General features: G+C 34.2%; 1 protein-coding gene across 1 annotated transcript in view; it reads right to left on the bottom strand.

The window, feature by feature from the left end:
- The window catches only part of ADAMTS19 (ADAM metallopeptidase with thrombospondin type 1 motif 19), a 263,593-nt gene that overhangs the window by 98,468 nt on the left and 152,805 nt on the right, over positions 1–12,320 (bottom strand). The window contains exon 10 of the mRNA XM_018050709.1: positions 11,531–11,681. Coding sequence (XP_017906198.1) covers positions 11,531–11,681 — 151 coding nt within the window. The remainder of the gene's footprint in view (positions 1–11,530; positions 11,682–12,320) is intronic.

The following is a 12,320-nucleotide window of genomic DNA, read 5'->3' as shown; positions in this document are numbered from 1 at the left end:
ATGAGAGCATAAAAGCAAACTTGGCAGCTTTTCAAGATAAGCACAGTCATGTAGAATAAATCTCTCATAGAGGAGATCTCTTTCCTCTTTATGTTCTATAGTTCTGGGATCTTACTGTAAGTAAATTATAACCTCATTGTGAAAGGTAACTCAGATTCAGGATTTCACACCAAATTGTCTAAAGCAAAAAAATAAAATATGGAAGAAATGGGATGGACTGTTTTCACCTTGAGAACTGCAAAATCTCAGATATGTGATATTAGAGCTATGTGACACCAAACTCTTTCTTAAGAGGGGCAGGGTTGTGTATTTTGTTAGAAGCAAATGCTCTCTGTGTGTTTCACAGGCCAGAGTCAAATATTCCTTTCAACTTAATTAGTGAAATCTCTTAATATATCAATTAAGAACTTTAATACTTAAATTGCTGTGCAAAGGATTCCAGGACAGAAATGTGTAACCCAGCATCTCCTAGCAAACTAACAAAAATAATATAACATTCTTTTTTTATTCTTCTATAATAAGAAATGACCATTAAAAGCATAAATGAAGTTGGATGTTTATCTCAAGAAGACTTTTAAAAAGTTTACATGAAAAACTATATCTTTTCAATGGAATAATTTAAATGGAAGATTAACTGTCCATGTATAGATATCATAAAATTTATCTTCAAAGACAACGTGTACCCATTTTATATAGCAAATAGATCCATTAACATGTTCTATATTTTATGTTAAAATAAAAAATATTAAGTGCATATGCATGGAAGCAGCAATTAAATCTTGAACATGTAACTCCTTGTTTGTCCATAAACTATCTTCCAAACTACAATTTCAATAATGTAATGTCTGACTGTAAGTGTAATTCAGTACGGGATAATATTTTCAAAACTATTTTTTCTATCAGAGAGTACCTTGGTATTATTAAAGATGAAAAAGAGGAACAAAGTAAGGGAAAGAGAAAGAGAGGTATTCAAAAAATAGAATACAAAAGTTCAGAAGAAATAAGAAAAAGCTGAAATGTAGTTCTTTGTGGAAAATAATAAGTTAAGTCACTCAGTCGTATCTGACCCTCAGTGAAACCATGGACTGCTGCCTTCCAGGCTCCTCCACCCATGGGATTTTCCAGGCAAGAGTACCGGAGTGGGGTGCCATTGCCTTCTCCAATATTAAAACTAACCAACAAAAAAGAGAAGGCAAAAATAAATACTATTAAGAATAAAAAAATGAAGGGACATCTACTGATCATGTAAAAGCTTACAGAAATAGGAAGAGACACTGTGAACAACTTTACACCAAAGAACTTTACAATGTATATGAAATGGAGAAATATTTTTTAAAAATTTACTAAAAACTTGGTGAAATGGATCCAAGAAGAAATAGAAAAGTTGAAACTACTGTGTAACCACAGAATAATCAAAAGTGATTATTAAAAATCTTCCCACAAAGAGAATACAACTGATCTAAACACTTAAATTCTCAATTTACATAAACTATCTAAGAACAGAAGAAGAGATAATATTTCTAAACAAACATCATGATGCCCAAACCAGACAGCAGTTTGAAAAAAAAATGTAAATAGTGATCTACTTCATTTATGAACTTAGATTGAAATATGCTACCCATTTTTTAACAAATTGAATCCAGCAATCCATGAAAAAAATGTAATGTACCATCACAATCATGTTGGGTTTTTCTTGGAATACAAGGCTACTATAATATTAGAGATTTGATTAATACAATCAAGTACATAAAAACTTCAAAATCTATGATTTTTGTATCTGTTGATATGCAGCTTACGACACAATTCAACATCCATTTGTTAAAAAAGTTAGCAAACTAGCCACTGAAGGAAACATCTCCAAAGTTAATGTACATCTGGACATCTATAAAAATCTACAACAAACATCACAAAAAAACCCATAAAATGTTGAAAGTTTCCTTTTAAGTTTAGGAAAATAGTGAAGATGGCATGTTGGGACATACATATAAAAAAGTGAATTTGTGATGTAGTCAAAGTAGAGAGAGGAAGAACGTAACTGTCAATCTAGATTTCCGAACTCAGCTAAAATTTTATTCAAGACTGAAGGTTAAATAAAGATTCTTCAAGGAAACAAAAACTGAGTGTTTACTACCAACAGATTTTCCCCAAAGGCACTTTTAAATGTTATACTTCAAGAGGAATATGATCTCATAGGGAAGGGCTGAAAAGCACTTGTGATCAAAGAACCTGACAAAAATGATAATAAATCTAAATAAGTATTTACTACATAAAACAATAATAATTGGACTTCAGTCAGTATTATAGACCTTTTTAATGGGAAGAAATACTAAAAATCTATCACATTTACATCTCAAAAACTTTATCCCTTAGTGGAAATAATTTGACCACTGACAGCTAAGTAAATCTGATCTCTTCTATCTCACTTCCTTCACTCCATATGCTTCATGACTGCTAGCGGTAGAAGCAGAGTAACAGATGTCAAGAAAAATACAGTCTATGGATAGCCAACAAATGTAGCAGCAAGCTTCAAAGGACCCCTCATAAGAACACATCTTGGTGTGTTAAAGAAAATCAAGGAGTGAGAAGAAATTTAGAGAATGAAGAACAGTTAATACGTACTTAATGAATCCCAGGTGGTAGTGAAGGTAAAAGAAGGGGGAAGCAGATGATGAGATTGTTAGAGAGCATCACCAACTCAATGGACATGAATTTGAGCAAACTCTGGGAAATAGTAAAGGACAGAGGAGCCTGGCGTGCTGCAGTTCATGGAGCTGCAAAGAGTCAGTCCATGGGGACGCAAAGAGTTGGACACAACTGAGCAAGCATGCAAAGAAAAGAATAAAAAGTGAGAAGGAATTGTTTGAAATATTTGAAAGAAAAATGATCCAGACTTTCCTTGTAAGAATGAGACATATAAGATAAAAATATTCCCCTTCCGGAATGGTGGGGTAAGTTCCCAGAGACCAATCCTCCTGTAGCTAACAAACATAAACTGTGGAATGATGGCAAAAAACAATTTTCTGGTAGTTTCAGAATGTAGAACAAAGGCAGATCAACTGTTTAGGGGAGCTTAAAGAACCAGCACAAGTTGAGTTCATCGTCTTTGTGGCTTTGATCTGACAGTGGACTGTGGTCATGGCATGACACAACGGTTAAAGTAACACATGCTGTCTTCTTAGACGCATGAAGACAGAGACAGATGCGGTCAAAGCTGTCAAAACTTGGTGTGTTAGTTGCTCAGTCGTGTTCGACTCTGTGTGACCCCAGTGGACTGTAGCCCACCAGGGTTCTCTGCCCATGGTAGGCTGCCATTCCCTTCTCCAGGAGATCTTCCCGACTGGGGGATCAAACCTGGGTCTCCTGTATTGCAGGCAGATTCTTTACCATCTTTGCCATCTTCTTTAGCCACCAGGGAAGCCCCAAAAAAGAAAAGAGTCAGAGAAGCTTAGGTCTTTCTGTGGCACCTATACCATGCATGCAAGGGACACACTTGAAATAAGGAAAAAGGGAGCTGATGTAACATATGAAGTGCTAACCACAGCAGATAAGATAGTTTCCAGTTTGATTCTAACAAACTTAATTGTTTGTGAAAACAAAATTCAAAACACTCTTTGGAGGAATATAACTGAATGCAGAGTATTTGCTGTGACAGGGGTCAGTAAACTCTTTCTGTAAAGTGCCATACAGCATGTACTTCAGGCCTGTGGGCCATGGGATCTCAGCTGCAACTGTTTATCACTCACTGTAGTTTGAAGGCAGCCAAAGAAAATGTGTGAACAAAGAAGGTGACTGTATTCCAGTAAAACTTCATTTACAAAAACAGGCCACCAGTGCCTATCCCAGAGTTTGCAAAAAAAAACTAATGCATTGATATATAATATGCTAATGTATTAATAATGTAGAATGAAAACATGTATATACAAATAAACATGTATATACAAATACATGAATGAAACATGTATATATAAATAAACATTCATAAATCTTCTGAATAGCTTGATTTATAACAGCTAACATACTGATGTCTACTAAGAGGTGAACTGATAAACAAAACAGTTTATGTTCCAGTGGAATACTATTCATCAAGAAAAAAGAACTGATTACTCACACTCATAAACAGATATAAAGAATGTCTGACTTTCGAATGTATAAGAAAATTTCGTTGTAAATGTAAAGCAGTAGAGGAGACAATAACAAAAAACAGAGCATGAGTATAAAACACAAACACAAAAAAGTTGACAAAAATTTTTATAAAACTAATTTAAATCAACATAGAAAGTGTTAAACTAGCTGATGAAAATGTCAAAAAAATATTACATTGGTTTAAATAGAAAAATACAAAATCTAGTAATTGCTTTTCTCTAGTAAACATATCCATCTAGCCATACTCATATCTGTGATTCTATTTTATCTGGAAAGGTTGAAGATAAAAATGTGATTAATATTAACTAGGACAATGGTTTTAATGACATAGGAAATAGATTTTAAGGCATAAGCCATAAAACATGCAAAAGAGAAAAACAGATCAACAGATAAAAGTCATAAATATGTATGTACCTGTAATATAACTAAATGATACATAAGGAAATAATTGACAGAAACACAGAGAAAAATAAATAAATCAGTTGTTAGAGTTGGGTATTTGAACACATCTGTTAAACTTTTCAACACTAATAGATCAATCAAATCAAAATAAACAGATATTTTGAATAATAATATTAATATGCTTCATTTAAAATTTAGTCACAGATAACGAACTTTAAAAACCATACATTTCTTTAGCAGAAGACCTAACTAGCTATTTCTCCAAAGTAGACATACAGGTGGTCAACAGGCACATGAAATGATACTTAATATCACTAATTACTAAGGAAATGCAAATCAAAATTACAATGAGATATCATCTCAGGCTGGTCAGAATGGCCATCATCAAAGGGTCTACAAGCAAAAAATGGTGGCGACAGTGTGGAGAAAAAGGAACCCGCTTACAGTGCTGGAGAGAACGCAAAGTGGTATTGCCACTATGGGACACAGTTTGGAGGTTCCTTAAAAATTAAAAACAGTTACAATATGATCCAGCAATTCCACATATGGGCATATATCCAGAAGACTCCCAATTAAAAAAGATACATGCACCTCAATGTTCACTGCAACGCTATTTACAACAGTCAGGACATGGAAGCAACCCAAAGTCCATTGACAGATGAACTGATAAAGAAGATGTGGTATGTGTGCATGTGTATTTATGTGTGTGTGTATATATATATACACGCATATATATATGAATATTATTTAGCCATAAAAAGAATAAAACAATGCCATTTGTGGCACTGGTCCATCTGTAGATGGATCTACAGATTATGATATAAAGTGGAATATGTCAGACGAAGACAAATATCATATCACTTACACAGGGAATCTTAAAAAATGAGACAAATGAACTTATTTACAAAACAGAAAGAAACTCACGGATGTAGAAAACAAACTTATTGCTACCAAAGGAAAAAGAAAGGGAGGGATAAATTGGGAGTTCTGGTTTAATGGATATACATTACTGTATATGAAAGAGAGACTCAATAAGGATATACTGTACAGCACAGAAGGAATTATAGTCAATATCTTGTAATAACCTATAATGGAAAATAATCTGAAAAAGAATATACACACACAAGAAAACAAAAATAGCACAACCTAGTGGGGAAAGTTGACAGATTCAACCACTTCAAAACTGTAGAAGGACACTGTGTATAAAAAGCTAATGACACACTGCGACAAAATGACACACTTTATAAGTAATAAGAAAGTCTCATCTAGAATACAGAATACAGAAAGAACTCCTGCAACTCAAGAAAAACAGAAAGCTTAAAAAAATGGGCAAAATGTAAATAGGTGATCTACAGAGAAAAAAACCTAAAAAATAAAAGCCCATGTCAATAAGAAGTCATAAAAAAGTAGTGCTAAGCACTGCGATTCATGGGGTTGCAAAGAGTCGGACACGACTGAGCGACTGAACTGAACTGAAGGGAAAAAATTGAAGAGCTAGATTATCCAGTCAAGTAATTTGCCATCAAACCCATGGATTCACATACTATATAGTACTAACACTCAAGAATAGGATGAAGCTTTGATTAGATGGCAAAAGAGGCAGATTTAATTCCTGGTAGTTTTAACCCACTTATGGGAAGAATAGTAAAAATCTTCAACTTTACCAATTTCAACAACAATTTATCAATGCTAAATTTATCAACAATACAGTATTCATTTACCAACAATAAATTTATCAATAATACTGTATTCATTGCCCAAACAACTTCTTGTCATCAAGAGCTATTTCATGATAAAAGTTTTTTAGTCCAAATTCTTATTGCCTCTGAAATTTCACAATGCCAAATCGCAGAGACTCAATCTTCTGGAATTCTTCATAAGGTACTTATTTCAATGCCAGGCTGTTCATTAGATCAAATGAGAGGTTTTAGAAGTCCTACATACTTTGATGTATCAAGCCAACATAAGAGAAATTTAAAACTGGTCTTTCTATGGTACTTTAAGTTACCATATGATTCAGTTACAATGGAAAGTTTTTTTATACAATATATATGTAACTCACAGTGTGCCTAGTCCAGAACTCAAGGCTGAATCTTAAGTTTTCCTGGAGGCCTTCATTGTTTATTTTTATTTTTTAGCAAACTTTCTTCTTTCACAAATGATGTAACCCTCAAGCAGACACTTCTTATTGATTCTGAGGAAGCATCCATACCTCTGCATTCTTAGCCAGACAAATTAATTTTAGGTAGCCGTGAAGATAACTTATTGTAGTTGTAGTTGGCTCAGCCACAAGATGTCAGATGGCTGGAAGGCACCAATGCTCAGGACCCAGGAACAAGGCTATCCAAGAATTAGGCATATTCACACAGAAGAGTGAGCAATTATTGCTGAGGGTTGAGATGTTTCACAAGCATCTCTACAGCTATGCCTTTAAACATTTTGCAGATGTAAGCTGCTATTTCAAAGGTAAATTTATATCATTAACTAGATCAGCACATATATAATATTGGAGTCCTTAGTGCTTGTATAAGCTGTCAAGAAGAATAGAAGAGCAGCATCCAATTCAAATACTATGGGTCAACTGCCATTATCTCAGATTGTACCAGAAACACACATGTTGAAAAGTTGCTATGAATTCTTACTCCTGCAACTCAACACGCATTTATAACTTATTGGAAATAAGATGGTCATAAGGATGCCTGATAACTCCTGCGTAAGCTGTGAAACATAAGCTGTATACTCTTATAAGTTGTTTTTTATGTAACTATTGAATGAATATCTTAGAAGGTTACCTTTTCTCTGGACATATTATACAGCTAAGAATCAGCGAGTAATCAATTATTATTTTTATGAGTAAAATTTCAAGGTTATTATTCCATCATTCAGTTGATTCCTTTATTGCTTTAACAAACACTTATTGAACACTCTTTTAGGAGACAGAGGTACCATGATAAAAAGGACTGATGCCTCTTTTGAGGTTATGGAGCTTGCCTTCTAGGAGATTTGTTTTAGATAAAGTCTAGATTACAGACTGGTAGATGTGATGACTTCACATGTTTCCACCTGAATGTGTAAGAGTGTGGCTTAACTCGCAGAACACTTCCATTTTCTACACTTATAACTACTTCACTTTATATTTTTAACTTCTACCTCCTGATACTCAGGTGCTCATGGATGTCAAGATAGCTTTAAGTAACACTGTCCCAAACTCAGTGGGAAAAACATAGCAATTGCATACTTCAGACTTCATTTTTCTCCCCTTGTCTTCAGCTTTTGGAACTTTTAAACATTTCCACTTTGAAAAATGTCTTCACTTAGCCTCCAAGATCTACTTTCTCTTGGTTCTATTCCTACCAATAGACTTCTTCAGAATTTTAGTTATAGCTTTCTCCTTATTTTCCTAACCTCCAAATAACGTAGTGATTCAATTCTCAGACTTTGAGTTTTTCCTCTTCTAACTCATTTCATAGTGTGATAATTTAGTATCATGAATTCAGTATCATCTCCTTGTTGAGGACTTCTAGACAGATATCTATTCTGGACTTACTAACATCTCTACTTGGATGTCCAATGGACATCTTAAACTTAAAACATGAATCTAACTCCATTTTAGGGAATTTGCTATCTGTTTCTTCTTGTTATATTTTTCCCAAGATAAATGTATGGCTTGCTATCTGACTTCCTTCAGATTTCTGAACAAATGTCACTTTATTTAGGAAGCTTTCTCAGATTATCCTATATAAAATAGCACCATTCCCACTCTCCTATTCCTGGTTGTATTCCTTACCTTTCTCATCTGAATTTATGCTTCTCCAAAACATTATTACCAACTGGCATATTACATACATATTTACATATTGTCTGTCTCCCCAGCTAAACTTCAAGCTCCATGAAGGTGGAGGTTACTTCCTACTGTGTTATTAGTACATAGAACAGTGACTAAAAAGTAGTTGGAACTCAATGTGTACTTTATACTTATCAAATCAATGATTAAAGTTTTTTAAAAGAATTCTTCTATGGCCCTATTTACCTACCCACCTACCTGTCTACCTACCTACCTACCTACCTAATGTTTTGCAAGCTCCACCAGTTTGGGATGGAAAAGGTGATTTTCAAGGGCGGTATCAGAATGGTGTTTTGGATTTTGGAACTAAAGTCCAGCCTCTTATCCCTAAGAGACTTTAAGAGATAACACACGTCCTCTTCTTGTTCTATAACACTTCCTCTTCTTGTTCAATAAATTGTGGCTTAGAAAGAAAAACAGGTTTGACTAATGTTACACCACTAATAAGAGACAGAATGACTGTCAGAGCCCAGGGTTCATGCCTTTGCAGTTAGTGCTCTCCAACCTAAACCCTAATTAGGAGACGTTGCTTTTTCCTGGTTGCCCACAGCAGGTCAATCCTTTCTGGCATTATTTTTAAATTGTCCTTAATGAAGATTATACACAGATTGAACTGGAGGAAAATCTGGCTTTAATTCCTATAGTCCATTGGGTCACAAAGAGTTGGACATGACTGAAAGACTTTCACGAATAAAAATGTCATATCTCACTCTCTCTCTCTCTATATATATATATATACATATAGAAACACACACACACATATACAGACACAGACACAGACACACAGACACACACACACACACATAATTTCAAGGGAAAAAACGAGAATATTTCCGGATACTTCAAACCTAAAACATCATTCTGTTTGCAAAATGCCTAGTTTAAAAGAAAGCAACATCCTAGGATATTGAGAAACAGATTTAAGACCTCTTAACAAACTGTTACACTTTGATCAGAGGTAGAAAAAAAAAATACATGCAGGTAGGTTAGTGAGAAGCAACTATATGAATAGAGCAAACAGCCTAGAAAAAGCTTTTAAAAAATCAATTAAAATATTTCTTGACCCTGATGGTGTAGTGCTCTAAGGAATAAAGAAAATTCAGTTTAAACACAGGATCAAATCTACAGATTTTACCCATACAAAAGACAATGTAAAAAAGTGTGAATTCCATAAAAAGCAGTAGAACATAGTAGTTGCATATACTCTGTTCTTTGGATTGCATCTAGCAAACCTTTTTCACAAGCATAATCACTTAATTGTGCTGTTTTAACTTCTACAAGACTCAAAACTGTTAACCTATAGTGTAGAACTTAATAACTATGGCATATAATTGCTGTGTGAATTAATATAGATCATAAATATAAATACTGTGTCATCCATTTTAAAGTTCAAAATACTGTGAATGATACTAGTAAAATTTAACCAACTGTAATATAGACTTAAAAATAATTTCTAAAATTTTTAGAAATAGTATTTGTGAAAAATGATCTAAAATTTACCAAAATTATGTTTGTAATTGATCATTTGCTGAGTTTTTCTAAAACTTCAGGTACTTCATAAAATGTAAACATTTTTCATTGTTCAGCTCTATCAATTTTGTATAGCACATGAACTGAAACCATCTAACACAACAGTACAATAGCAATCATAGACAGCTTACTGTTTTCCAAAACACGCTAATTTCTGCATGTAGATGTGTCTACCTGCAAAATCAAACTTTTTGACCTCAAAACATTCATTTTACCATGATGATCCAAGAAAGAAGACTGTGACCCAATTTCTGATTGTTTAAAGTCCTTGGAGGTGAGAGTAGATGAGATCAGAGAGGTATTAGGACAGACAACAGATGGTCAACCTGGCTACTATCATAATTATCACACCCAATGCCAAGGTCCAAGCATCCATAGGTCTGTCACATGTGAATCCTGTGTGTCCACTCATAATCACATACCTATAATATCAGTTCCTCTGGAGGTCTGTTGTTGCTGATGATTACAACAGTCTACACATTCTTTCACACATCACATTTAACACAGCTCCAACTTCTTTATACATTCACCTATTTTAACCTTAAGTCAGATATTCACTGAGTGCCTACCATGTGTCAGCTACTGGACTGGACCCTGGAGAAACACTCTGCCCTCATGGAGCTTACACACTAAGGTAGAGAGTTAATAAAAGGAAAATAACAAGTAAATGAACAACAACTCTGATAAGAACAACACAGCAGAGAGAGCATAAAATATGTCATAATGCCATATAATCTTTTCCTTATGATGGATTTTGATTATTCTGCCAGTAATTCAAGACAGCACTATCTTCAACAAAGCCAAACTCCTTTCAGGCAATCAAAGAAAGTTAGGTACAGTGAAATACAGCTATCAATTCACTTCAAGCATGATTATGAGTTTAAGCCTGAAATACAAAGAGTGTGCAAGCATGTGTACTGGAAAGGTAGGAAGAAATGGGCAGCAAAGGGATGAGCTGCAGGAAGAGAGACAAAAAGAGAAAAGGAAGGGTAAATAGAGCTAGTTTCTTACATCAATTAAGAGAGTCATTTTGCTCAATCTTTCAGATTATCCTAGAATGGGAAAATTGGACTGAGTAATTAATTTGAATACTAATATACAGACATTGCTTAGTTTACCATCAGACATTTACCCTTTGCTTCTAGTTTAACTATCAGAAATGTACTCTCTTATTTCTATTCCTATAGAATATATTTATTCAGGATTAAATAATTAATAAAGCATTAAATAATCCATCCTCTGTAATTACATGTTCATACATTGTTTTTATTACATTTTCACCCAGATATCTACCATGTAAGAGAGACATTTAAAATAAAAGCAATGAACTGTCATAAAGCAAAGGTTTCCCTGACTTAAGTGTCATTTTTGAAGTAGAAATTCTTGGATCATTCCTTCCTAACTTTGATTCAATACTGACACCAATTTCTACCACTTTCAAAAAGGCCAGGGGAAAAATGAAGAAACCTTTTCTAGAAAAATCGGTCTTTCTGATGCTGGGGTTCTTTGGAGCCACCAACTCTAAAGTCATCTCCCCCTCCTCCAATCAATACTTCTAAATAACGGATGAATACACACTTAACAAAAGTTGCACCTCGATACAACTCTTACCTGCATCTCTTGACAAAAGGAAGCCAGTGGCCCAAAGAGAATCTGACATTGCTCATCAGCAGTGTATGTCATCTCTGGCAACTTGGAAGGAACCATCACAGAATTGACACTGTGGGGATTTGTCTGCAGCAAGCAGTTACTGGCCTTTGACCTAGCAATATGCAGATATGTGTGACATTCTGAATTAACTGCAAATAGTTGTTATAGTTAGTTAACGTAGCAATAGCAAACATTTTAATACTATTAAATATGTTCTTACTTTTATTTATAAGCTCTTCTATTGAATGCTCATGGAAATTGTCTCATATATGAGACCCATGTGTTTACAATTATTAAAATACCCCTATCTATTAATAAAACAATGTTCAAATTAATAGAACTTTTTGATTTTAAAGATCTTTCACTTGAATTCAGCTCATCTATACAACGCTGTGAGGTGGTTATTATTTTACACATTCGTAAGGTGACGAAGCTCAGTCTCAGAGAGTAACTGCTTAAAAGTAATGTATGAAGGTAAGAAATCAACTATATTCAAGGATTTAAAGAATCTAGGAAAATTATGCTCAAGTGACTATTAATAGTAGGAATATTTTTGGACTTGACACTGCACCACAACTTCCATTTATGGGGTAAAATTTAATTTTATCATAGTTCTGATTCATGAGAAGACAGCTAAGCCAAACCACACACTCACGGGGGCCTACAGAGGAGTTATTGCTTCAGTGACGAAGAGCATGCCCAGATGACATTGTACGTGTTTCTGGAAAGAGCTATAGTAATGTAATAAATA

The sequence above is a fragment of the Capra hircus genome, chromosome 7, assembly GCF_001704415.2.
Source record: "Capra hircus breed San Clemente chromosome 7, ASM170441v1, whole genome shotgun sequence".
Classification (NCBI taxonomy): Eukaryota; Metazoa; Chordata; class Mammalia; order Artiodactyla; family Bovidae; genus Capra; species Capra hircus.
This window is presented reverse-complemented; position numbering and strand designations above follow the sequence as displayed.